This window comes from Myotis myotis, unplaced genomic scaffold, assembly GCF_014108235.1.
Source record: "Myotis myotis isolate mMyoMyo1 unplaced genomic scaffold, mMyoMyo1.p scaffold_m19_p_13, whole genome shotgun sequence".
Taxonomy (NCBI): Eukaryota; Metazoa; Chordata; class Mammalia; order Chiroptera; family Vespertilionidae; genus Myotis; species Myotis myotis.
In genome coordinates this window covers 16,365,675-16,393,552 of record NW_023416317.1, presented here as the reverse complement: position 1 = coordinate 16,393,552, position 27,878 = coordinate 16,365,675, and the positions used below count along the sequence as shown (strand labels likewise).

Genomic DNA, 27,878 nt, shown 5'->3' with positions numbered 1-27,878 from the left:
CATAGTGTGTCCATTTATTTTTATTTATTTCTGAAAACGTCACCTAGCAGACTAACCATGTTTTCTTTTCTCTACGACCTTTTTTTTTTTTTCAATCTAGAAACGGGTTTTGGTGATGACAAATGACTACTATTATACAGACATCAAGGGTACTCCTTTCAGGTAGAGCTGACCATAATACATGGACATTCCATCAGACCCATCAGTTGTGTTTGTACAAAACCTGCTGACACTCTCAGAGCTCATCATCTGAAGATAACCAGGCACCCTGCCCAAAGGCTGGAGCGAGTGAGGAAGAGCCTGTGCCCAGGCTGCTTTGGTTTTTGTTTTCCAGGACGGGGAAGATGGTTCAGGCTCATGCAGGGCAACTCACTCAAGTGTCCTGGCTTTTGCATCTCATTATCCAGCAAATAAGCTTTGGGGGTTCCAACTAAGGGGGGAGAGACAAGTTCAGAGGGTTACCAGGGTCCTTAACCATCTAACTTGCTGCCTAGTGAGTTTCATTTCACCTTTTATTTCCATGACCCAAAATAAAAATAAAAAATCCTTCAGACCTGGAGGTAGCATACCCATCACTACATGCTGTACTTCCATTTGAATTTTCTGAACTGTCCTTCTGTGCTTGTCCACCTTTGAATCCTGTTATTTCTCTTTGTTACAGTCCTGGGAAATGGCTTTGCCTCCTGCCTGCTTACAGATGCGTACGTGGCATTCTGAGGTCTCCCGCCGCTGTTCCTGCAGCGTCTGGACACCTTTTGTCAAAAGTGATTTCAGTGGGGCTGCTTCCTGTTCCCGAACGGTTGCCTCGCAGAGCTAAGGAGAGAAAGAATTTACTGACTTTAGATTAATCTGAAAACTAAGTGATGGATTGTTGTCACATAAGGCCAGGGATCATGGGTAGGTTCCATTGGAACCAGAGCAGCCCATGGAACACTGGACTGCTAAGGGTGTTTGCCAAACGAAGAGATGGTGTTTTCAAAGCATGGTCTCTTACTTTAGACGAAGTGGTTCTCAACCTTCCTAATGCTGCGACCCTTTAATACAGTTCCTCATGTGGTGGTGACCCCCAATTTCACTGTTACAAATTGAACATAACTAAAGCCTAGTGATTCATCACAAAAACAATATGTAATTACATATGTGTTTTCCGATGGTCTTAGGCGACCCCTGTGAAAGGGTCGTTCGACCCCCAAAGGGGTCGCGACCCACAGGTTGAGAACCGCTGCTTTAGACAAATGCAGAAAGTAACTTACATCAGGCCCATGAGGGTGTGATAACTCTCTTAGACTAGGGAGAGAGTGGAGCAAAGAAGCCCACAGAACAGTCATGTGGCTACACTCAAGTGGTGGTAGAAGTTTTCCTTTCTGCCCTTGGGAAGGGCTTAATTTGCCCTAGTCCCAAACTCTAAGGTCTGGAGAGGCCCGCCTCTGGCTGAATGCAGGGCAGCGGTGCAGGGGTGCGTAAGGTGGTAGTGAAGAGCAGGGCAAGTGACCTTTTTGAGGGCATCCAAGGAAAGGGCTTGCAAGGGGGCTGCGCAGCTTGCCACACCTCTTTGTAAACACGCGAGAGCCGCCAGTTGCTGCGGGCACTTCCAATCAAAAAATGTACTTTGAAGCAGCTGATTGAACCTAAGAAAAACCAACACCAACTATAATCAGTGGGGTTTTGAAAATAAACTGTTGGAAAAATTGTTTACAGAACATGAAATGGCAATGTGAAAATGGAAAATAAGAAGTTAGCCCACAAGTCTATGCCAGTCAATGCCATGGGTCTCAAGGTCTGCTTTGTTTCTCTGCACAGTTTAGGTGTGGCGCTCTCCAGGGGCCATGGGAAGTATTTCTTCCGAGGGAATGTAACCATTGAAGAAGGTAAGATGCTGCCGTGGTCAGTCTTATCCTTACTGTGGGAAGGAAGCCCGGGCACCCACCATGGGTTCACTGAAGAACTTGGGCATCTGTCCAACACTCTGGCCAATTCCTGGACAATTGACTCAACTAACGGCCACTTGATGTCACCTGCTTTCCTACACTGATTCCGAATGGTGGGAACCCCAACCAGTGGGGCCTTCCTTATGATTTCATTTATTTATATTCTGCTTTAATCCACAGAGTTGTGAAGGCCACTCATAGGAATCATCCTCTAACTATATGCCTCTCACCCATAAAAATCAGTACCGGGAAAAATATAAATTAGTGTAAAAACTCAAGCCAAGGGAAAAAATGAAAACAAAATTATGCAAGCCTTGGTCTCCTACACATTTAAGCCACAAATTTCACTTGTGTTTCATGGCAGCCTGGGTCCAAAGGGTCCAACAGGAACTGCTCATTTCAATGATTTCCATAGTTTAGAAGGCATAAGTGGCCCCCTCAGATTCCCAGACCCTCTGGTCTTCAGAAAGCACTGTAAACTCCTAGTAACAGGTAGCAGTCATTATAGCTCTTTAAGACTAAAATAGTTGTCACACCTTTACTGTCCTTTTCATCTCCCCACAACGTGGTAGCTCAGAGAAGTTACCTTTCTGTTTCAGCAGCTCACAGGGAGGGGTGGGCTGGCCTCTGAAGGGCTTCACTCCCAAAGTGGCCTCGAGTGCATCCCTTGCCCAACCTGGGTGTTCAGCTTTGCATCTCCACAAAGAAGGAGCTGGGCCAGACCAGTGCTCTGTCTGGGTGTCCCCAGGGGGTATGGCCAAGGGCAGAAGGTCTGTTTCAAGTCAGGTGTTAATGAAAGCTGCTTACAAATGAGTGAGAAGAACTTCCAGCAGCTGGACCACCTTGTGGCTCAGATGTAGCTGAGAATGAAGCATGAGATCGGTTGTCCCTGAGATGCCAGTTATAGACAGTCTTCTGGTTTACCACTGATTCTCCATGCCGTGTTTCAAAGGTGTTGGTTTTTGTCTTCCAAGCAATCGTGTCATCTCAAGGAATAGGAAGGATAGGGAAGGGGGTTCATAGTGGCCTGGGCAGAACTCAGAGTGTGCCCATTGCAGAGCCAATCAATTATGTGGCCTCTTCCCAGTGACATGCACGAGAAAACGGGCAACTTTATGACTTGGACAAGATACTCAATAGGATGTATTCTCCAATTTTTTTTTTTTAATTCTAGAATTTTCTGGCTCCATGAGCCATGTGTAGCTCTGTGGATATCACTGCCTATGAAGCCAGAAAATATATGTTTAAGCCATCTGAAGTCAAGCTGAGGAAATACCCCATGGTCAGAACAATCAGAGAGAGTATGAATAGATTAATGGTCTCTCATGTGTCCATTCCCTTAGTCAATCCTCAATACATGGTCTGCAAGTTGTTTTGCATAGTCTTTTGGATCATTTTTTAGTCACTATCTTCTCCCTGTATGTCCCACAGCTGGTAGGCTGAGAGTCAGGTAGAGATCATTTCAGAGCTAACTGTAACCACCATGCAAGACATTAATCTGAATCCTCAGCAAGGGGCAGAGTGTCTGGTTATCCACAGAAATGAGGTCAGATCTTCCTCTCTCTGTTGGTCCTCTATGAATAAGAGGGCTTGCAGTCCTGCCACCTGTGCTGAGTCACAGAGCCTGAGAAAGCTGCTTCCCCTCGGGCTAACTAGGAGAGGCTCATGTCATTATTAAGGGCCAAGGCATGATTGGTGTGCTGTTCCATTCCTGGAGAAGGAAGGAGAACCCTGGGACAGACAACCTCACTTCTGTAGGATCCTCCATAAGGAATGCTGCCCCAGAGAATGTAGGCATTTTTAATGTGCTTTGCAAATGCCAGATATTACAAAGATGGTGAACACATAGATTTTGCTCCAAATGTAAGGAGTCACTACTGAGGTTGAAGTCATAGGCTGTAGTTCTACCTGCTGAAATCGCTCCTCTTCTGAATCTCCTTGACACTTTGTCTGCATCTTTAATATTTATTATACATAATGATTGTTCAGTAAATTAAAGACTATCTCATTATTGTCAGCATTAGCAATCATCAGTAGGTGTAATTTTGTCAGGAGGACCAAAATAAGAGGTGAAAGAATTAGAAAACAGTTCAATTTATTTGGTGCCCTAGGAACTCTGAGAGGAAGCAGTAAACCAGATCTTTCTTTCACGGTCTCATGTATAGGTCCTATGAAATATAGCCAGAGGGGGCTTTTTGGATCAAAGCTGATGAGAAAAGAAACTAAAAAAAAAAAAAAATAGCTAGAATTGACATCATTAACCCCATAGTCCAGGAAGGCAAGATCTCACATGAGGTCCTTCACACTCATAATTCCTTCTGCCAGGAGCACTCTCTCCAGTATCTACATGGCTTTCCCTCACCTCCTTCGGGATTTTGCTTAACAGTCATTTTCTCAGTGAAGATGTCCCTGATGTCCATGGCTAAAACTGAAACTTTCTTTCTCCACCTTTACTATCTCTTGTCTCTCCCTACCCTTGTTACATTCTCTCTTCTTCATAGACCTCACCGCTAACTGATACTCTATGTATTTTAATTTTATTTACTTATCTCTTTCCTGCCACTGGAAGGTAAATAACAGGAGAGAAGTGATTTGTGTTTTGTTCACTGCTACATTCTTAGGGCCTGGAATAGCACTTCGCTCAGTGAACATACGAAATGAAGGGAAGAATTGTCCTAGGAACCAATTACTATCCCATTCAATCCTCTCCTGAAGTCTATCTGTTAGGCATGTTCACCTGTGTGCTCTGGCTGATAAAACTCAAAGCTGAAGTAACATTCCCAAGATCATTCAACCAGTAGGTGCTGGAGCCAGGATTTGGCCACTTGGATGATATATGATGATAGTCTATCTAATGTATCCCCTACTTCCTATAAAATCAAGCAGGAGTTTGTGTTGATTGATCTAGTATTTTTCTGTATTTTACACATTTGTATTTGAGGAGAAAATTGGAATCCAGGGTGCAGTGAGACAGTGCTGGTCATTTGGGAAACTCTGACAGCCTAAAACAGGCTTTCAGCACCACTGGAGTCCCTGAGGTCATCACTCAAAAGTATGGCTGCTGATAACCCACTGAAATGAAGTCTCATGAACACACAGGGAAAGAGACTGATTTCACAGAGTTGGGGTGTTCTGGACCATTCTGTGAAAACGCCCAAATTCTCTGCTACCCCTGTTCTCTTAGCTACCTTTCCAGGCCGATGACTCATTTTCACTTAGGATTCTGTAACAACTAGCCATGTTTGCTGGTCAGTTGAGTATTGGCAATTTCATACCATTCAACTTAATTTCACCCACACAACCACCCATCAGTTAGAGACTGTTACCGTTATTCCTGCTTTGCACATGAAGAGACAACATTTAGAAAAGTAAGATAACCTGCTATCCCTTTGAGTGCCAACCAATATCCTAGGAACTATGCTAAAATTGCCAAGGCATTTTTCCTTATTTTACAGCAGCTTAGGAAAAAAATGATGAATCACAAGTAAATGAAGTTACATATTCAAAAACTTAAGGAAACCTTTACTACATTGACATATTTAGCAATATCATCATCACTAATAAAAGCAGACTTAGAACTGGATGCCATTTCGAAGCTTTGATAGCGCTCCCGGCACTTTTGGCGAAAGACAGAGAGAGCGCAATCGCACTCCCCTGCACTATAGGGGCTAAAGTCACACAGGAGTTAGGTGGCCTAGCCCCGTCCCCAGCTCAGGCTGCATGGGGATCCAAAGGCAGTGTTTCCGCCATCACGCTAAGCTCCTCTGCCACGACTCAGTGGTGCATCATTTCTCAGCAAGGAGTTGAGGCTTCCACAGCTGTGGAAGGTGGTGGCTGAGTGAGGAAGAAGTTTTGCCTGGAAAATAACTTGTTTCCTTTGATCAGAGCCCCTTTTCTGAGGCAGATATCTTTGGGGTTGATGTCTACCCTTAACCACCCCAGGGCCCCGCCCAAGAACATTTGGAGCACGTGAGAGGATGAGGAGGGTCAGTGCCCCACACAGATGGCGTTTACTCATTAACGTCTTCTCCTTGACCTCCAGGCCTGCATGACTTAGAACACCCCGATGTGTCCTTGGCAGATGAATGGTAAGAATTAAAATCCTTCTTCAGTACTGGTATTTGGTGCCTGCTTTGTTCTCAAGTTCTCTATACTCTCATGTCCAGTTCTCCTGTTTTAAAGGCAAAAGAAGGTGATGCTGTGACTATTTACATGTTGTCTGAGCCATGTCATGTCCGTAGGTCCTACTGCAACACGGACCTGCACCCAGAGCACCGCCATCTGTCTCAGTTAGAAGCGATTAAGCTCTACCTCAAAGGCAAAGAACCTCTGCTGCAATGTGAGTGTGCTTCCAGACGCAGCGTATGCAGGTGGTGGTGGGGGTTGAAAGCAAAACCGTCGGTCGCTTCAGTGTTCCAGGGGAGCTTTGCTTTGGCAGAGACTATCAGTCACCTTAAATCTAGCCAAATGTCTGCTTCCTGTAGGAACAAGAAAAAGAATGTGCGTTATGGAAAGTCATGTAGAATTCCCAATCCCAGATTAACCCTTTACACCAGATTTATCCTCCTACCAAACGATTTAGTCAAATGACCATTTAGTCAAATACCTGCGTAAGATGAAAATGTTACAACTGGGAAGGGACTGTATATATCTGCTTATCCAGCTCCTTTATTCTATAAACTAGAGGGCCAATGCACAAATACTTGTGGAAAAGCAGGCCTTCCTTCCCCTGGCTGCCGGCACCAGCTTCCCTCTGGCACCCTGGACCTGGGCTTCCCTCGCAGCCCCGGCTTCGTCTGGAAGGACATCTGAAAGGACGTCCGGAAGGACACCCAATCTAATTAGCATATTATGCTTTTATTATTATAGAGGGTAAACCAGGGCTGGAAATAGGACTTGTCTAATTCAAGGTCATAATCTAGGTGTCCTAATTCTCTCCAGGGTGGGATTGCTACTGCTTCTTGTGGGGTATGTGCTGCTCCTCTCCTCCCACCAAGTGCCCTAGGAGGGATCTTAGTGAGTCAGAAATGGCAGACAACTTGTGCAGAGGGAGGGGCAGGGAGAGCAGCAGCAGGCCTGGCGCTCACCAAGCGCAAGGTCAGATCTTGAACTGTTAGTTGCAGTGGCTACAGACTGGGCAGAGGGAGACTCATCCAAGATGAGCATTACAGACCTTTAACAGCTATCACTTATTCAGTGATGTGAAATGTTCCTTACACGCGTTGTCTTATAGAATAAGCACAGCAGCCCTGGGAGGTGTAAGGAGATTGCCCAGCTCCTAAACCGCATCTTCAGGGAATGGATTAACGTCTCTGGATGTGCTCTGATAGAGAAAGGGTCAGATGGATAGCCTAGAAGCCCAACTTTTTTTTTTTTTTTTTTACTTTGACTTTTTGCAGGACAGATTTTTAAAAGCATAGAAATTAGATTTAAAAACCATTTACATTTGCCATCAAGTCTTAATATTTTGCCATACTTGCTTCCTGAACATTTTTAAGGAATAAAACATAACAGATAATGTTGAAGCCCGAGTACCCCATCCTGTGCAATTTCCTTCCCAGGGAGAATTGCCATCCTGTATTTGTTCATCATTCCCATACATTTTATGCTATAACTATATACAGGGTGGGGCAGGAGTAGGTTTATATTTGTTTTTATGGAAAATAATATAATAACTAATAAATAATAATACAAAAATAAATTGTTTCAAGTACTCCCAACTGTAAACCCACCTTTGCCCACCCTGTATATAGATATCCATTAAAAATATGTAACATTATTTTCTATATTAAAATATAAGATGTCCGCAAAAATGTGTACACACTTTAACAGCTGCTAGCTCAATTTTGAAAATGAAATATATTTTAATAAACACTGGCTTTATAATTATTCAAAGTTTTCATATACATTTTTGGGACACCCTATATATTTTTCCATGTTTATTTTCTATAAATTTTATGTATATGGTATACTATACATATTATAAATTGTATAATATATGCATTATTCTACATCTTGTGTTGTCACTCATTGTAATTTTGAGAGATGCATTTGTGTTGATTATTTAACTCTGATTCATTTGTTTGAATTACTATATAATATTCCACTGCATGACAATTTTTCAGTTTATCTGGGGGGTTTTTTTGGTTTGTTTCTTTCTTTCCTTCTTTGGTGATCCGTAATTTTTTTTTTAAATTTTTTAAAATCTTTATTGTTGAAAATATTATATATGTCCCCTCCTCCCCCCATTAACCCCTTCTAGCCAGACCTCGCCCCAAGCTCCACCTTGTTCTTCCCCCAGCCTACATGAGACTCCTCTGCTTTGTGTAATAATGAGTTGCCCCTGTTGTGAGGTGATTGGAGGGCTCTAGGATGCCTTTGCTAGATTTGGGCTATCTCCCTGATTCCTTAGCCTCTTCCCCGGAACTCTGCCAAGAATCCCTTTGCATAGGGACTTATTTCCCCCTCTAAAATGAAGGGAGGGAAAGGTTTTTTTAATGAAAGGAATCACAATATAGAGCCCAGGAGTTAGGAGGTTATCGGATCCCTCTCCCTTCTTGCAACTGACTGAAATCAGGGCCATGAAGACCCACAGGCTTTGACAGGGGACAGAAATGGGATGAAAAGAATAAACTCTCCAAGGACTGCTGGCTTCTGGTCTCCTCACCCCAGGGTTGGCCTGGGGTCTATGGCATGAACTACTAGATGGGGGAGGGAGAGAGAGAGCAGAACACAGAAGTGTGAGGCTCCCAAGGCTCTCCATTTGCTATTGTCTCACCCAAACACTCAGGGGGCTGCTGGGTTGCTAGCAAGTCAGGTGTCAGACTGTTTCGTATTTTCAGCTGATGGGAGGTTAGTATATAAAGCAACACACTGTATGAGAAAGCAGCCTGCAGATACTGCAGAATGAGCTGCTGGGTGCTTCTCGTGCCCCAGTTTGGGGCCCGGCCAGAGCCATCTTCTCAGGCCTGCCGCTCCCGACAGGTGATAAAGAACTGATCCAGGAGGTCCTTTTCGATGCTGTGGTGAGCGCTCCCATTGAAGCCTATTGGACCAGCCTTGCCCTCAACAAATCTGAGTAAGTGGTTGCACGTGTCCCCCTTTCATGGCCATTTCCCCACAAACAGTCCGAAATATGGTTATAGTTTAAGAACTAAACTGTTTGAGGAGGCTGGTGTTAAAGTTCTTTAATTTTCCCCAATGCTCCAAACCACAAGAGCTAGAGCAGATTAGCGGCTGGGGCTTGGATGGCAAGCTACTGGGTTTGACGTGTAATTTGTTTGAGTTTTAACATTACATGAAATTCGGTATGCGGAGGTAGGGTGACACTTCCGAGAGGGTGGGGGCAGAAGGAGCACTGTGCTTCCTGCCCTGCCGTGGCTGCCTCTACTTCGCAGGCTGGGAGGTTGGGATTCAGGCCAGGTTTGCTGGTGAGCAGGACAGGAAGTAGGAGCGCTGCTTCATTAGGGTGTCAGATGTAACCCCATGGCTTTACTCCCGAAGGGGAGGATGTCGGGGGATGGGAGCCGGCAAGGGGAATTGTTGTCAAAGACTATGGTGAGAATTGCCTCAGCAGCTTATTATTATTATTATTATTATTATTATTATTATTATCACTGCTACTATTTTAAGTAGGTGTTTAAAGATTTAAATAAGAAGAAAACAATTTCTTTTTATATCTTCACATCATACATTATCCAGTTCTCTCTCCTTTTCTGCTCTTTCTTTTTTTTTCTTCCTTTCTTTTGTCTTTCCTTCTATATTTTCTCTTCTATCCTGTCCATTATTCATTCTGCTCTCATTTCCATTCATTCATTCATTCATCAAATATTGATGACTATGTGTTATATGTCAGGGATGAGGCTAGGTGCTAGTGAATGGAGGTCATGCCATTAAACACAGTCCTTGTCATCATAACACCAGTGGTATATATTGTGCTGTATTATTAAGAATTGTGATAACTGTTGAACTAAAAAATGGAGTAAAGATGGAAGACAGGAAAGGTTTTTCTGCGCAGGCACTAGCTCAAGAGTTGGGGAGCATTCAAGGGAATTAGCACCGCATTTACAAAGGCCCCGAGGTAAGAAAGCACTTGACGCATTTGAGGAATTTAAAGAAGGCCAATAGGTCAGTGGGAACACACCTGGAGATGAGGCTGCAGAGGGTTCAGGTGGTTCAGGACCTTGGGAGTCAAGTTAAAGGTTTGCATTTTATCCTCAGAGTATTGGAAAATCATTGAAGGGTTTTAATAAGGACATGATTCGATTTGTGCTTTTAAAGATCCCTTTACTGCTGTGTGGAGAGTGAATGGTGATGGAGTAAGAACAATAGAGGCTCCTACAGCATTCCCGGGATTTGCCACTCCGGGCAGTGGCAGGTGGCAGGTGGCATAGAGAGAAGAGGTGTCCAGGTGTCATGCTTCGGAAGTCAGACCCCCGGCACCTGAGGGGAGGGCAGCTGAACTGCCAAGGATAGTTCTCAGGTTTATGATATGAGTAACTCAGTGCCGCTTCCCAGGACAGGAAACAACGCAGATCAGATTTGTGACTGGATCGGCCAGAGTTCATTCCTAGACATTTTAAGATTGCACTGACTAAAAGTCTCCTATGTGGAGATGTGGGGTAGCTGATTTTTTCCATGAGCCTGAAGGCACAAAGGAAGATGGCCATTCTCATTAGATTCGGGCGTTTTTGGAATGATTACCTACATGGGTTATTCCCAGAAACGTTAGGAGAGAGTCAAAGCCCTTCCTGGGATTGCATTCTCTAGGGCAGTGGTTCTCAACCTTCTGGCCCTTTAATACAGTTCCTCATGTTGTGGTGACCCCCCAACCATAAAATTATTTTCGTTGCTACTTCATAACTGTAATTTTGCTACTGTTATGAATTGTAATGTAAATATCTGATATGCAGGATGGTCTTAGGCGACCCCTGTGAAAGGGTTGTTCGACCGCCAAAGGGGTCGCAATCCACAGGTTGAGAACCGCTGCTCTAGTGGATGTGGAAATGTTTCTTTAGGCTTCCCTGAAACTCAAAATCCTGTGCAGAGGCTGCTGATTCACTCCTAACACATGCTAAAGATTTCCAAAATGGTAGCTTGCTTAGCACTCCACATCTGTAACTGATTGGGCAGCCTGGCTCTCCAATTCCGTATTGGCTACAAGCAGAAACAAATGCATTGTGTTGGTTTTTATTCACCCCTTAAATACTTAAAGGTAGAATTGACCACTTTGGCTACCATCGAAGAGCAGGTAACCAAATGATCATATAATGCAGATGACATGGATAAGGCTTCCAATCCAATTGTTACTAGTATCTAGGGTAGGGAAATAAATTCAATAATCAGTATTCTCCTTATACTGTTATTGAAAATAGAAGTATGCCTTGGTTGAGAAAACCATTTGATTTTTTTAAAGGAGCATGCATTGCCCTAGCCGGTTTGGCTCAGTGGATAGAGCATTAGCTTGGGGACTGAAGGGCCCCAGGTTCGATTCAGGGCAAGGGCATATACCTTGGTTGCAAGCACATCCCCAGTAGGGGGTGTGCAGGAGGCAGCTTATTGATGCTTCACTCTCATCGACGTTTCTAACTCCCTATCCCTCTCCCTTCCTCTCTTTAAAAAAATTAATAAAATATAATTTTTAAAAAAGGAGTATGCATTGCAAGTATCCTAGAGAACTTGTTCAAACATAAAAATAAACTTAAAGCTGAAAAATAAATGTTCAGTGACTTTTCAAATGACTTCTCTTGTTAAGGCCATTCTTCAAGTTCCTATGAATGGCATGTGCAGGGCTGTTTGAAGAAGCCATTTCTTTACTCATCTCTGTGGTGCTGGAGGTGAGGAGAAGGCCCCTGCTCCGGTAGCAGTTACAAGCTGGTGCCCCCAGTTGGTGTTGAATTCAAGTCCTAGACATTTCCAGGCTGTGGGATGCTGCAGGTTTGGTTCAGGGCCTCACTTGCTTATTTTTGCTAATGACAGATCCCACTAGTGGTCTCAGGACCAAAAACAGACTTTGTAGCATCAGTGCTGAAAGCTCGCTTTCAGGACTTGCTTCCTCTCTTTAGAGTTGCTCCCATTCTGGGCCCGCTGTCTCTGAACTTGCACCCAGGAACCTGAGGTGAAGGTGTCCTTATTTAGCTTTGGGGATGCGTTTTCTCATGGCGCTTTTGTTGTCATGGAGTTCTTAGATTTCTTGCAAGAATTAGGATGACAACTTTTATAAGTGATTAGGGTTTGCATCCTGTGCTGGTATGTGTGTGCGTTTCTAGAATTTCTTTTCCAATTTCAGGTTATGAAAGTGCTAGTTCATAAAAGGTTCCACAAGTCTTAAATGCAAAGGCAATTATCTGCTTACCGTCCGGAAGGACCCCTGACCCCTGCTGCTCTGTTTCAGGAATTCTGACAAGGGCGTGGAGGTCGCCTTCCTTGGCACTCGCACCGGCCTCTCCAGGATCAACCTGTTTGTTGGGGCTGAGCAGCTCACCAATCAGTAAGTGGGGGGTGGCGGGGAGTCCTCTGTGGGGCCCAGAGAGAAACTGAGGCAGGAAGTTCAAAAGGAAGCTTATTTAATTTCTTGATCCCACCACTGGTTGAAGTGAAATTCAGGCCACCCCAGGCCTATTGATACTTTTCTTCTCTGTTCCACCATGGGGGCCCCAGCGTGTGTGTTCACCTGCCCGGGCCCTTCCATAACCCTTTGTTCCTCAGGCTTCTTGGCTTCTGTCCGCCATCCTGGCGTCCTCTCCCACCTGGTGAGTCATTTAGGAACTCTGGATGCGGTGCGGCTGCTGGGGGGCAGCCAGAGGGAGGACCGCTCATCCCCGACAAGTGGCTTCGGGGAGTTCAACTGTTCCGCACGCAGCTCTGCAGAGGAATTCCTGTCCGTCCCTGTCTGTCCAGGAATCAGTGCCTATTTGTGTGCGTTTTGAGAGACCTCGGTGTGTCTGCACTGAGCCCCACGCCAGCAGTAGGCAGGCTGGTGTCACTCGGTTGGACCATGTTTCCTTGTGCTTCCAAAGAGACCCAAGTGGACAGTGTGTAGGGCTTGCTGAACCCTGGACCCAGATTCCCTAACATCGCTGCTCAGTCCTGTGTCTCCAGAGAGCCACGGGCCCTTACCTCTTCAAACTGGTGTGAGTCCAGAGCTGGTGTGGACCTGGGATGGCATTCCTGAGCCCATTAATAAGTTTGCTCCATTTCTTTTCTCTGAAGCAAGAGACCTTATTAGGCCAGAGGCAAACAGAGCCTGTGATTCAGAAAGTTTGCAAAGTGCACATGTGGGAGTTCAGAGGTTCCCGGAGAACCTCACCCCGCCGATGACCTCATGAAACCAAGTCTGCTGTGTGGCAGGTCCATCAATTTGTAGACGTTTTGTGGACCTGCTGCTAATTCCTATTCAAGGACTCTCGTCCCCAGCATCTCAAGTTTGTCACTTAGGAAGTGGACTATAGTTGTGACTTGATTTTTTTCCAAACCCTCTTTCGCTCTTTACCCTTGAACAGTGTTTTTGCAGAGGGCAAGCTCCTAGGAAGAAGTAGAAGTGTCCAGATATACACCCTTTAGGACCCAGAGAGGCAAAGGGGTAGACTGTCCAATGCTCAGAGAGGAAGGCTGATGTTTGTTTTGAGATGAAAACAAAGGATCAAGAAAATAACAGCCACCAAATGTGGCACCTTGACAGTCTGTTACCTCTGCTATCGCGACAGTTGAAAGACGACCACACGAGCTCGGGACTGCTGGGATGAGCAGCCAGCTGTCTCACTCATTCCCTTCACTCTGTGCATATGAAAAATGGGGGTAATGATCTCTCTGAGTTATTGTGAAGGCCAAAAAAATTATAGACTGAAGCTGCTTTGGGAAGCTAGAAATGCCTCCAATTATGAGTTCTGTTCTCAGTGGCCAACCCTGTTCTTATTCAACGAAGGCTGTTGGGTTGCACCCGTGTCCGGCTTCTCCTTGCTGAGTGGTCATGCTCTTCTTACTCCTTCCCATTTCCAGGGACTTTCTGAAAGCTGGAGACAAGGAGAACATCTTCAATGCAGACCATTTCCCTCTCTGGTACCGAAGAGCTGCCGAGCAGATTCCGGGAAGCTTCGTCTACTCCATCCCCTTCAGCACAGGTGGGTGTCCTCGTGGGAGGCCTGGGCGTTGCCTGCAGAGTAGGGGGGATCGGCCTGAATGCTGAGCAGAGCCAAGTTCAGCCTTGGGAGCCAACGCTGTCAGCCCAGTGTTGAAGCAGTGACTTGTTCTATATGTGCAACAGCCCAAAATAAAATAAAATAAAATAAAAATGAAGCGTTTTTTTGTTTTGTTTTGTTTTGTTTTTGCTTAACCAGGTTTCAAAAGCAGGGTTGTAATTTTGTACCATGTGGAATTTGAATGCAAACTTCTCAGTAGATTTTGTGTAATGCAGTCATGGCCCTACTTTGAGATGTTCGGGCAGGCATAGCATCCTTTGTCAAAACCTTCAGCAAGTCACATCACTCTGGAGGCCCATGTTCCCCAGGAGAAGGGCACCAATTTTAGTGCACATGCAGGAGTAAGGATGCAGACTTAGTATAGCCTCAACCCTCCTGACAGAGGCTGCAGTGGCCATTGCGGGGCATGGAGCCAATGATTTTTCCAGTCCTAAGATTTAATGATGCAATAAAAAAAAAGACAAGGTTACCAAAAAAGGACTGCACACTGTCTTATTTCAACCAGCTTAGAAGCAAGCCAATCTAGAAATCTCTTCAATTGTCCTTGGCGTGTTCTTGTCTCACACGTGCAGTAGTGTGAGTGCGAGGCTCTGTGCATCGTAGAAACGTCAGAGATGAATGTGAGCCGGCTCCGTGAACTTGGACGTTTCTGGACATTCAGTCGGTACTTATGTTTTAGATCAGGGCCTCTGTATGAACCTCATACAAGTGTGCCTAACTCAGCCCCAGTGGAGGCTCTGCAATGCTTCATGTCAAAGCCCATCATTTCCACGAATGAAAACCCCTCAGAAAAAGTTCTCTCGAAACCTTCATAAGTCATGTTGACAGGAGTTGTCTAATAATTAGTTGAATGGACTGACTCATTAAAAAGAGGGTCCCTCATTAATGAAGACATTTAAGAAAATGTGAGAAATTTTATATAGAAACTCCCTTGCTGAGTGGGATACGCAACACGATTATCCTTTAGGTTCCATTTGAACTGAGATTCTTGGAGTCTGGGCTCCTTTGCTGACAGGCCTGTGTTAGCCACACCCATGCACATGTGTGTTCTTAACCATAAGCTTCCAGATGACTAGAGCTCTCTCTTTTTGTTATCAGCACCACACTTTATTGCTGAAAATATCAACTAAAACCGTGGATGCTCTCATTCTGCTGCACACCTCCCAATACTGTCTCCGTTTATCGTGCAGTCTTGTAAAACTTCCTTTTTTATGGTCCTATCAAGAAAAAACAGAATTTAGCTTCCTAGATCATCTGAACTGGAATCTCGAAGTTATTCTTTGTGACAAAGTAGCTTTTGCCCAAAGCTGGACAGAGAGGAGCTGTGAGCATCCCCCGAAAGAGAGTGTGTGTGTGTGTGTGTGTGTGTGTGTGTGTGTGTGAGAGAGAGAGAGAGAGAGAGAGAGAGAGAGAGAGAGAGAGAGCAAGCCTCTCATTTCAGTTTGCTCGGTTATTATTCCTACAAAGAATTCTGATTAATTAAGGCTTTTGGCAAGTGGGGTTTTCACTGAACTTTCAATGAATTCATAAATGCAAATGGGATTTACCTTTTTCCTGGTAAAGTTCTGGATGACATAATATCTTCGGAGATTAAGTGGCCCCTTTAGACTTGGGAAAATGTTCAGCACCACCAGCGTTGCTGGGGAGCTCCTCTCGCTTTCTGACTGTGTGCTGAGGACCTGCAGACACCGGGGGGGGGGGGGGGGGGGGGGGGCGGGGCGGGGGAAACTGGTTCTCATTCCAGCTGAGACTGGGGCCAGGCAAAGTTCTCCATTGCTTCGGCCACAGGGCTGTTCAAGTGCAGGTCTGCCTTCTCCCTCTTTCCCAAGGCAGTTGATTCCATTTGGCTCCCATTCATTGCACACCTTTTGTGCGGCGGGAACTGGCTAGGACTGTAGGCTCAGCATCTTTCACTCCATGGGCATTGAACCATTGTGAGTGATTGGAGATCTCTTCATAGTGATGCCTTACTACTGTTACCACAGTCAGAAGAGTTTGGAGTCAGGATTGTATTCCAGCTCTATCCCTGTTTAGAATGGTTTTGCTCAGAAAAAGTGGACTTAAAGTTAGAATGTTATAAGTCAGTCAAGTTGCAACCAATAAATCAGACCTGAAGTCCTCAACTCAAAAAATAATTTTAACACTCCATCTCATGCAGCTCTTCCTGGCCATATTCAGAAACACAGTATGAATGTGATTACCGATGCAAGTAAATGCTGCAATTCATAACCACAAATTAGAGGAAAGGTGGCCCCGCCACGGTGGTCAGTCATCCTGGTGGGAAGAGGCTGGATGCTCCCAGTGCAGGTGGTCAGGACTCACTCGGTGTTGATGCCTCCTGTGGGGCGGACTGGCTGCCCAGCACCTGTGCAGGGAGCAGGCCAGCTCTGGGCTCTGGGACGCCAGCCCCAGCACCATCTGCAGAATCGGTGACTGTGAGCCAGTATGATGACTTTCTTAACATGTGCACTCTAACTCCCTCTATTTCTGTTTTTTCTTCTTGTAGGAACAGTCAACAAAAGCAATGTGGTGACAGCGAGTACCTCCATCCAGCTTCTGGATGAGCGGAAATCCCCCGTGGTGGCAGGTAAGCAGTGGATTTCAATGAATGAATATAAAGCAAGTGCAGCATCCACTTATCTGGCCACTCAACTACTTCTGAGTACCGGAAAGTTGGTTTTCAAAGGAAAAACAATTTTAAATCACTCCCCTTTCAGCCTGGTGTCATCTCCTCCAACCCAGGGCTCTGACAGCTGGTTATATTTGATGTGAACACAGGACTTGTAATCATAAACTCCAAGACATCGCTGGGCTGTGCGGAAGCTTTCCCGGCAGTAGGTGGCATGTGCATTTAGAGTGAACGCCTTTCCCACTTCCACATCCTTAGGATCACAGTGGGCATACGAGGAGATTACAGGTTTGTTTTAGGCAAATACAAGCCGAAATGTGCCCTTTTCCAGCGAGCCTGAGATTTTCATCACCTTAATCCCCTGGAGGAATTAGAGTTAAATGTATCTGCAGGTGCCAGGTTTGAGAAAGCCAGACCATTTTATGATTGAGAGTCTTAAATTGTTAAAAGAAAACACACACACACAAAAACCTGTCTCTGGCTTTCCCCATCTCTCTCACTCTCAGGAGTGTCAGTAGGTATCTGTGGCTGGCTGGGGGCTGTCACTGGTGTCTGGCCTAAACAGCCAGAAACTGCCACAAGCCCTCCTGGGAGGACAGCTGCTGAGAAAAATGGCACATCATCTATTTTTAATAAATCATTGTTGAATCCACCGGTTGATGGATGGGTGAGAGCTTCTAAGCATCATCCTGACATTGGCTAGATTTACCGAAGGGAGTCAATAGTTTGTATGGAGGGTGACTTTGAACATCAACTTCTGTGTCTTCCCAAAGGTTTGTGGGAAGGACTGCAAATAGAGCAGGCATGTTTGAAGTGGTTGTTCTTTGGCTGGGAAACACTGGGTTTTCTCCCCCCACTGTATTTCCCACTTAGCCTGTGCATCATAATTATATTAGCAGGCATTGAAAGATTTGGGGACAGTTGCCCGGATGTTTGTGGGTTATTGGGCATAGCAAGGAAGACAGTCTTATGTATCTGACCTGTAGCTCGTCTTAAATGAGGCAGACCTGCAACTAATCAGCCAGGAGATAAGGACTCTGAGGATTCACAGCTGCTGTCCAAAATTTGTCACTTAGTGTCTCATGTTCCTTGAGGAAAGTAAGAGATAGGATCATTATTTTAACTCAGCAAGATTTATTTGTGCTTAAAGCAGGTCAGACTTGCCAACCTCCAGGCTGACCCAGCCAGCTAGGGTGCGTTATCTCCCGCAGCTGGTGCCACATACACCTGTCGGCATGGTCTGACCTAGGTTGTCTGTTGTCTATCTGTCTGAAATTTCTTTTTAAAATCATTTCCTGGGTTTCTCACTCAGTCATCACGAGGAATGCTCTGTGTTGACCCTAAGGTGACTGTGCCCATCCAAGCCACTTCTGCCAAGTTGTAAACGATGCCCAAAAGTTTCTAAATATCTTGCATTTCATAAATGTCTGTTTGGCTGAGTAAGGATGAAATGGACTCAGCCAGGGCATTGCACATCCAGTCTGGAGAAGAACGTGACTTCTCCAGAGGGTTTGCTGATCTGCTGTTGAGATATACATCTGGCCAGAGACCACAGGCAGGGTTGGCCCACCTTGAGTGGGTGGAAAAGACGTCCTCCTGCTTATTGCTACTTGGTAAGTGTCAACTGAGCAAAAGATAAGTGTCCCCATTTTCAGAAGATAATTCCAGAACAAGATAAAGACACAAGGTTATCTGAGGAACTGTATTTAGTTCTTACCTTTTAAAACTGGTGATTATTAATCTTCCTTCTTATAGTATGTTTGGTAAACATAAGATAAAACAGATTTGCTCGGTTTGATCTTGAAGGCTGCCATGGAGGCAGCACCATGAAGGCAATGACCTCGGAAGGACCTTTTTCTGTCTCCACAGGCAGAGTGGCCCCTCCAGCACTCCCCCAAGTTTCACGGACTCTGACTCACCCATCATGTCACTGCGTGATTAGGTTCCGTAACTTTCTTCTGCGTGTTTTCCTCAAATTAAGTAGACATTGTTTACCACTCTAAAAATAAAAGGGGCTGTTTTAATTGGGGAAGAAGCCTTGTTTTGGCAGGTGAGCATGGCATCTGTGAGCAGGCTTGTCCCCCACCAGCAGATGGGATACAGCCAACTGGCAGTCATCTGGGGTTTCAATGAAACCCTTGCCTTAAATTGAAATTTATCTGAAAAGAAAGGTGAACAATTTTGCAAATAATTATCAAGGACTCCTTTGAAAGGCCTGCATGGCTCCCATGCCCCATTGGGCATTCTCATGCACGCCGGCTACATGTGTCTATTTGGAGTAGAAAGAGATTCTTGTTTTGTTTTGTTTTATTCTCTTTTTTCTTTTTTTCCTTGTTTTCATTTTTAAACAAAAACATTTAGATACTCATCTGTCAATGACATCTTTGAAGAAAGGGCAGTCAAACCGGGCAGGATTCCATTTATATGTCAGCCCCGGTGCATAAATGGGCCCCATCCATCTTCTTGGCCTATGACATTGCTTACAGTCCTTCTCTTGAGGAATCTGCCAGCTCCCCAGCTGCCACTAGCATGCTGAATTCTCTTAATTGCTTTCCCACTGCAAAGGGAGACGTGGTTGGACTTTCGCTTTGACCTACCAAGTCTCTCTGGCCCAGGAACCGTTGGTGTGTGTCAGGCCCCTAACCCATTTTTCTGTTGTTCCTGAATGATTATAAGCTGGATAGAGCTTATAATTCCTATAAGGTACACATGGGTTTGCCATTCACTCTATAACTTGCTGAATGTGTGGTCTTGGGTCTCTGAAGTTCAACCTAAAATAAGATCGAGATCATTACCTTGCTCACCTTACTCTGGGTTGACTTGGGGATAAAATGAGAAACTAAACAAGAAAATACCTGACTATGAAGATGTATAAAAATGCAAGGATTTGGGGTAACCCATTTTTATCTATACAGCATATCTATTGCTTCATTGATTTATTCAATAAATATTTTTGGAATTCTTGCTTTTACCAGGCACTCTAGATATAAATGAATAATAACCAGGCCCCGTAAATGACATACCCTTCTTTGCCCCAGAGACGAAAATACATTATCTTTTTAAGCCATGTCTACACAGGGCAAATGAATTGAAAAGCTAACCAATGATCCAGAAGGTCGTAGAGGTCAAAGACTTTGTTCTTTTCATCATGTGGCCCTCCGAGCATAACCCAATGGTACTTGAAGTATAGCAGACCAATCCTTGGTAGGAAGTCTATAAAATGAATTGAGCTTGTAGCAACTGTTCTGCTCTTAGTTATTATGATTTGAGTTCCATAAATTACCTAGATAATGGTGTTAATTCTCCACTTCACTCTCAATGGAGAGACTGGGCCCTAGTGACTAACAGTCATAGGCTCTGCTTCCTCCATGCTCAGATGGAAATGGCCTGGAGAAAAAAGGAAATGTGTGGGGTAGAGGGCGGGGTGGGGGTGGGGGGTGTTTGAGAACTGAGCCAGGTTGGAAGGAGTGACTGTGCAGGGAACTGCCTCCCCTTCCTGAGTGCTTGTCTGACCTCGCTATTTTCCTTCTAGATCTTTCTTCTGACAAATGCAACATACCCAAACTTAGTCTTTGTTAGGAAGTTCAGATTGCTGGATTTTTAAAATAATAGTTAATAAATGTATAATTATTTGCAGTTGCTTTACAATTTTAACATATCAAATTTTAACATATCAAAATCTGCAATCTCTTTTTAAAATGTTCCAGTTTGATTTCTTAAACAAATTGTAAACTCTCCAAACGTAAGGACTGACCCCATCATCTTGTAACTCACAGTGCTGAGTACAAGGGCTCATGTGTGGTGGATTTGTCAGAACATTGGCTGAACAAATGACTCAGGAAGAGGGAACTCATTTTTACCTGCTGTATGTAGGCACATAAGCTTGTGACATTTACTCTCCAGCCAATGGAGCAGAGCCCAGGACTATTAGTCACTGGGTCCCAGTCTTTCAATTGAGAGTGGAGAGTTAATACCATTATCTGGGTAATTTATGGAACTCAAGTCATAATAACTAAGAAAGGCACTCAGCAGTCAAAACATCAATCCTCATCATGGTGATATGATACAGACCAACCTGGGTATTTCAAGGAATAAAAAAAACTGTTTATTGTCCCATCCTAATGGGCCCAGGGGTCCTCAAGCTACGGCCCGCGGGCCACATGCAAATATAAATATTGTATTTGTTCCGTTTTGGTTTTTTACTTAAAAATAAGATATGTGCAGTGTGCATAGGAATTTGTTCATAGGTTGTTTTTTAAACTATAGTCCGGCCCTCCAACGGTCTGAGGGACAGTGAACTGGCCTCCTGTTTAAAATGTTTGAGGACCCCTGCTAATGGCAATTTGTGTTAACCCAGTAGTTACCTCTGCGTTAGCAGATGTCCTTTCTGAGGTCCAAACATAAAACATGATGCTTGAGACAGCTTATCTCATTAGCAACAGAAAGATATTACAGTATTAGAAGCATTCGTTTTTTTACTGAAAATTTTAAAAACAGATTTATTGAGATGTAATTTGCATGCCACCTCTTTACCTGGTTTAAGTGTAAAATTCAATGGAGTGAGGGTGGTGCTCCTGACCTGCCAGTCTGTTCCTTTGCAAGGAATACAGACCACATTAGATATACTAATTCATTCATTGGGGGACATTTGAAAAAGTGAGTTATGTGGTCTCATTTGCATAATTCTAGGCAGTGTGATAAAGAGAAATGCTTGGTGATAGGACAAAAGATTCTATTTTAACCAGCTAAACAGGACAGAGATTGATTATCATCACTGGCAATTAGCTATTGTCAGCTATGACTTATTTAAATTGACTGTACTATTTAATATGGACCCTTCTTTAGCACTGGATGAATAATACTGGCAAAATGGTATAGGCAAACATTCAGCTTGACACCATTTCTTTGGTGGGGTTTTACGTATTTGGTATATACAAGTTAATTAGTACGTCAGGATCACATGTCCAGTCTGCATGGATAAACCTCTACTTTGTTAGATCTGAGCAAAGGGAGTCTTTGGTCTTGGCAGAAATGAATACTTACCGATGAAACCAGTAGTTCTCAACCAGGGGCAACTTTGCCTGCAGGAGGCATTTGACAACATCTAGACACATTTTCGATTGTTCCAACTGGTTAGGAAGGAAGCGACTGGCATCCAGTGGGTAGAGGTCATGAATCGCTGCTGAACATCCTACAAGGCACAGGACAGCCCCCCACAACACAGAAGTGTCTCATCCAAAGTGTCAGTAGGTGCAAGATTGAGAAATGCTGTATAGATGGACAGGCCAACTCCAATTCTTTCCTTCATATTCAGTGGTTTCCTTTATAGGCTCATTTACAGAAAGATCTTGTTTCATGTCTTCATTTTGTAATTCAGTCATTCAGTAACTATACATCTAGCACCTACTGTGAACCTAGTGTTGGGGATACACCTATGGACAAGCACCCCAGGGAACACTGTGGAATATGGGGGGGGCTGTTGGTTATACAATGAGAGGGCACTATTGCCATCCCATTTCCAGAGGCTGGAGTGACAGCTGTCCCAAGAACTATGCCACCCAAGTGCTGCAACACTGAGCGAGACCCAGGGCTGCCAAAGGAGAGCTTCCATTTGTGTGGGATATGGATAAATATTGCATGAATGGAGGAAGGAGAGAAAGGGGATTTCCGGTAATGGTAAATGCTCTATAGAAAACAGATCAGGGTAAAGAGATGAAGTGTGGTCAGCAGTAGCAAAGGCAGGATACAAGCTCACATTCACGCATACCCGTGTCTGGGTGTGTGGCAGAGACAATGTCCCTCCAGATTATGGGTAGGGGCTCAGGGAAGGCATCTATAAGGAAATGACATGAGCAGAGTCCTGAATGATGAGATGCAGCCTTTATGCAAAGATCTGTGGGAAGAGCATTCCAGGCAAAGGCAACAGACTTCTCTAAGAATCTTTTTTTTAAAATATGTTTTATTGATTTTTTACAGAGAGGAAGGGAGAGGGATAGAGAGTTAGAAACATCGATGAGAGAGAAGCATCGATCAGCTGCCTCCTGCACACCCCCTACTGGGGATGTGCCTGCAACCAAGGTACATGCCCTTGACCGGAATGGAACCCGGGATTCTTCAGTCCCCAGGCTGACGCTCTATCCAATGAGCCAAACTGGCTAGGTCTTCTCCAAGAATCTTAAACAAGATCCTTCAAACATGTTGTGTCTGTGTTCCAGGTGGGTACTCTGAGATACAAATGAGTCTCTCAGGTTTGGGGACTACTTACTAGGATCTAACAGCAGGACTGATGGGCAGGTTGCAGGTGACCTGGGTAGGTGGGGAACACAAGGCAAATCTTTGCTCTAAATGTCAACTATGAGATGGGGTTTCTATGTATTTGGCATTTGTTTTATTAGGCTAACGAATGGGTGCAATGCAGGGGCACAAGGAGGTCTAAGCCAGTAGGACTGACAACAGCAATCTTCATAGACCTGGATGAGCGATGCAGCTCCCGATTATGCTGTATTACAAGTCTGCAGCTAGAATTTGAGTTCCAGTTGACCATGTAGATCTGCTGCTCTGCACACCACCGTAGCCAGTGACAGGAGCACGGTGAGGATTACTGCTCCAGGAATAGAAATAGTCCAGAGTTCTGAGAAACTAGATCCTCCGTGCAACCTCTCCAGGGCACTCACTCCCAAGAGTCACCATCCTTTTATAATCGTGAGTCAAAGCCCCAGCAAGCCCTTCCCCGAAAAATCAGCAGCAAAATTTTAGGGTAACAGTTCCTCATACCTGCCTTGTGCATTCTGTATGGGTAAGTTAAGACCCCTCTCCTTGAGGTCATGGTGAGATTTGAACATTAAAACCACTGGGAAACAAGGATTTAGCAGTGACCACAGGGCCATTGCTCCCTCTTGTTCTGGGCTTGAGTTCAAGTTTGAAAAATGAGGTTAATTGTGCTTTGTTTGGATTTCTAACATCCTGGTATTAAAGGTGGATATTTGTTTCATTATTAACCAATAATGGGATATTTCTTACATTCAGATTTGGTCTGGATTTAGGGAGCCCCTGCAGTTCCTATTGAGAGATATAAATGATCATTATATAAATAAAATTTTTGTACATATGAAGTACTTGGTAAATGCTCCTCGTTGAGTGCTCAATAATGGTGAGTTGATTTTGTAAATAACATTTTATTGAAAGAAAGTCATGTCTACATTGTCTATAGACACCTTCTTGCTGAAATGGCAGAGCTGGGTAGTTGGATAGAGACTGTGTGGATTTCAAAGCCAAAAATATTTAGTACCTGGCCCTTTACAGCAAAGAGTTTGCCAGCCCTGCTTTAGATGAAAATACATAACAGTCCATAAAAACATAAAACGCTGACGTGTTCGCTTCTTTCACCATCTTCTTCTCTTACAAAGTGAAGTGGATGTTTTAATCAGAGGCCGTATAAGTAGATGTTGAAGACAGAGCTTCATGTATCAGATGCTGTCCATCAGTGGTGCCTGCCTACTGTTTTGTATGTGTGGTTACACAGAAATCCCAATCTAAGATCCTGAGCTTTCTAAAAATATATGCTCTCATTGTCAGTCAAGACCGTGATTTACTTAATCTCCGCTCCAGTTTATAAACCTCTGAACAGTGTAATCAGCATAATGCTTGGTAGAGCATTGGAAATGCCCTCACATGCTTTAGTGGAAAACAGCTTCTGGGATTTTCATTTTTTTTCTAACCTGGCTCATGAGAGATTTGGGGGCTGATTTAGCTGCCTCTATCCAGGCAAATCTCCTAGTGACCTTGTTGGGATTTTGATCTCGGTTACAACTGGAATATATGTGACTCATGCTAAGTGAAAGGCCATAAAGGATAAGTGAGCTGGCGTGCATGTCCCTCCTGGGAAGGAGGGACAGCGTGAGCAGAGTCTGCACCAGGAGCTTAAAAGCTTGACAGTCTGTGCATAGATTCTCTTGCTCACAGAAATGCTCTGGCCAGTCTGTGCTGGAAGAGGGATAGCTGATCAGAGCCTTTCTATTCCCATGGCCTCCCAAAGTGTGCGTTCACCGAGAACCCCTGGGTTCTCCTCTGGGTGAAATGATCTGCATGAGGTCAGGATCAGTGTCTGCATGTCATTTCTACTTCAAGGTCAAATTAAATGTGACCAGGCTCAGACAGATTGGAGTGTACAGTTGTTTTTGAAAATGAAAAGAAATTTCAGAATGAAAAGGTAGTGCATGGTCATTTTATATGCTTTAACGTTATTGGCCTTCTTCCTCCATCTTCCAGATGTTTTGCTGATATATCCAGGTTTTTAAGCCAAAATTATTTTTATTACTAGTATGTTAGTTTATTTGTTTTATGTTTTTGTCACTCTTTTATGCAAAATGCCTTTCCCCCTTCCTGTCTCCCATTCTCTCTGGAACCCGCTCCAATCAGGTTTCATCCACAGTGAAACATTTCTCATCAAGGGTAGCAATAGCTTCCACATAACCAAATCCAAACTGAACTTCATATGTTTGTTTTTCTTGGTCTGTCGGCAGCTCTTGTCCATGTTGGCCATGTTCTCCTTGAGGTATTGCCTACCTGGCTGCTTACCGCTACTAGGTCTCCTTTGCTGGTTCCACTCATCTCCCTAATTGTTAATGCTTGAGGGCCCATTCGGGGCATTTAAAAGACAAGCCAGAGCTCTCTCATTTGACTCTTTTTGACTACTCAACAGCTTCACTCCTTCTCAGATAGGCCCATCTAATGCAATAGAGTCTGCCCTAACCGGTTTGCTCAGTGGATGGAGCCTCGGCCTGCGGACTGAAAGGTCCCAGGTTCGATTCCGGCTAAGGGCATGTATCTTGGTTGTGGGCACATCCCCAGTAGGGGGTGTGCAGGAGGCAGCTGATTGATGTTTCCAACTCTCTATCCCTCTACTTTCCTCTCTGTGAAAAATCAATAAAATATATTTTAAAAAAATGCAATAGAGTCCAAGCTGAAGTCCCAGTTCCAGTTATTCCCTCACCTCTGCTCTTCCTCAGCAGTCTTGCTGATCTAGGTAATTCTATTAATCTAGTCATTCATAAGTCCACAGACCTTGGAGTCATTTTTTAACATTTATTTGGGTAACATTGAATATGTTCAAAAGTAGACAGAAACATAAAAAGAAACTCCATATGTCTTTACCCAGTTCCAGGAGCTATCAATCTTATGGCCATTGTGCCATTCAAACCCCAATATACTTCCACACCATCCATATTAGTTTAAATCAAATCTTGGTCATTAAACCATTCATCCATAAATATTCCAGTATACATATTTAAAGGATAAGAACTTCTTTGTGTTTTAATATAGCAATACCATTACCACACCTAAAATAATAATTTCTAATTACCTATTACTTAGTCAGTGTTTAAATCCATAATTGTCCCCAAAATTTCATTTTCAGTGTTTTACTCTTTGTTCACATCAGTGTCTTAAAGTCATTCTTGACTCTTCCCTTTTGCTCCTACCCACAACCAATCTGTAAATCCCAATGTTTCTTTCTTCCAATTTTGTGCAGAATCTGACCATTTCTAGGTACCTCTCATACTACCCTGCTGGACTACTTCACCCTTATCTCTCCCTTGAATTGTTTCAGTGGCTTTCCAACTTGTTCCCCTTCTTTCTTCCACCTCTGGCCCCCTAAGTCTATTCTTCATTATCTATCTTTTAATACAATTGCTGCGGCTAATGTATTAAAAGATACATAATATCATGTCACTCCTGTGTTCAAAACTCTATTGACTTCCCAATTTACCCAGAGTTAAAAGCCAAAATCCTCACAATGGTCCATGTATTAGTTAATTGTTGCTGTCAAACAAATTGTTTCAACAATTTAGAACCTGACAACCACAAACACTTGCTGTCTTACAGTTTTTGTGAGTCAGGAATCTAGGTGAGGCATGAGGTCAGGGAAGCTGTGTCCTGCAGCTCAGGGTCTCTCACGAAGGTTGCAATAGAAGTGTTGCTGGGGGCTGTGGTCTCATCTGAAGGCTTAACAAGCAGAGGAAATGCTTCCACCTTCACTCATGAGATCATCAGCAGGATTCAGTTCCTCCTGGGTTGTTAGACTGAGGGTCTTAGTTCCTCGCTGTTGTTGGCCAGAGGTCTCCCTTACTGCTCTGCCACATGGATATCTCCACAGGGCAGTTCACAGTGTGTTAGTTGACTTCCATCAGAGCAAACAAGAGAGTGTGAGCAAGATGGAAGCCAGAATATTTTGTGATATAATCTTGGAAGTAATATCCTCTCATGTTTGCCATATTCCGTTTTAAGATATCACAGCTTAACTTGCATTTAAAAAAAAAATAGAAACAGAGACACATAGATGATAAATCTCTTGCCCCAAAATATCTATTAGCAACTTAAAGAACAAGAATTAGAACCATAAACTTTGTTTTCCAGTTTTTCTGCTATCCATTTTTTACATCAATGGAACTTAGAAAATCTTAAAATGTGAGTATCAAGATTGAAGAATCACAGATAATTCGAAGATTATAATATACTGGATCAATTATAGATTCACTTGCAATAAAGGTATTTTATTTTAATTTTGATAACAAAATACTTATTGATGAAATGGACCATGAAAAAAATTTTATTAGTAGAGGCATTTTTCCCTCATGTTCACTAGATCATGATGGAATACCTTAGCATGCAGTAACAAAGATCGCTAAAATCTGCAACTTAATATAACGATAACTTATCTCTTGCTTTCAAAAAGCACACTTGCAGGTATAGGTGACTCTCAGAGGTAGTTATCCTATACCTATAGATGTTAACTCAATATTCCAGGCTCCTTATTCAAGCAATTAAATGCTTCTATCCTGAAATGACACAAATCACTTCATTTATATTTCTTTGGCAAAAGAAAAAAAAAAAAGGAGAGGTGATTAAACCAGGGCATGGATACCAGGAAATGGGAATCACTGAATGTCATCTCTACCCTCAGCTCCTTCCACTCCTGCCTTTGTCCATTCAACCGCAGCCATAGCTTTTCCAACACACTGAGCTTGCTTCTATCTCAGGGCCTTTGCGCCTGCTATGCCTTCTCCCTGGGACAATTTTCCTCTAGATATCTTCATCACTAGCTTCATCATTTTCCCTAGGTCTCTG

General features: G+C 43.8%; 1 protein-coding gene across 2 annotated transcripts in view; it reads left to right on the top strand.

Annotated features, from left to right (window-relative positions):
- The window catches only part of CACNA2D3 (calcium voltage-gated channel auxiliary subunit alpha2delta 3), an 809,032-nt gene that overhangs the window by 627,706 nt on the left and 153,448 nt on the right, over positions 1-27,878 (top strand). For both annotated transcript variants that reach the window (XR_004971472.1, XM_036331880.1), the window contains 8 exons: positions 101-162; positions 1,801-1,868; positions 5,971-6,016; positions 6,170-6,267; positions 8,913-9,006; positions 12,322-12,417; positions 13,926-14,047; positions 16,632-16,712. Coding sequence is in view for 1 of the 2 variants with exons in the window: in XM_036331880.1 (XP_036187773.1) it covers positions 101-162; positions 1,801-1,868; positions 5,971-6,016; positions 6,170-6,267; positions 8,913-9,006; positions 12,322-12,417; positions 13,926-14,047; positions 16,632-16,712 (667 nt within the window). In the remaining variant the exon portion in view is untranslated. The remainder of the gene's footprint in view (positions 1-100; positions 163-1,800; positions 1,869-5,970; positions 6,017-6,169; positions 6,268-8,912; positions 9,007-12,321; positions 12,418-13,925; positions 14,048-16,631; positions 16,713-27,878) is intronic.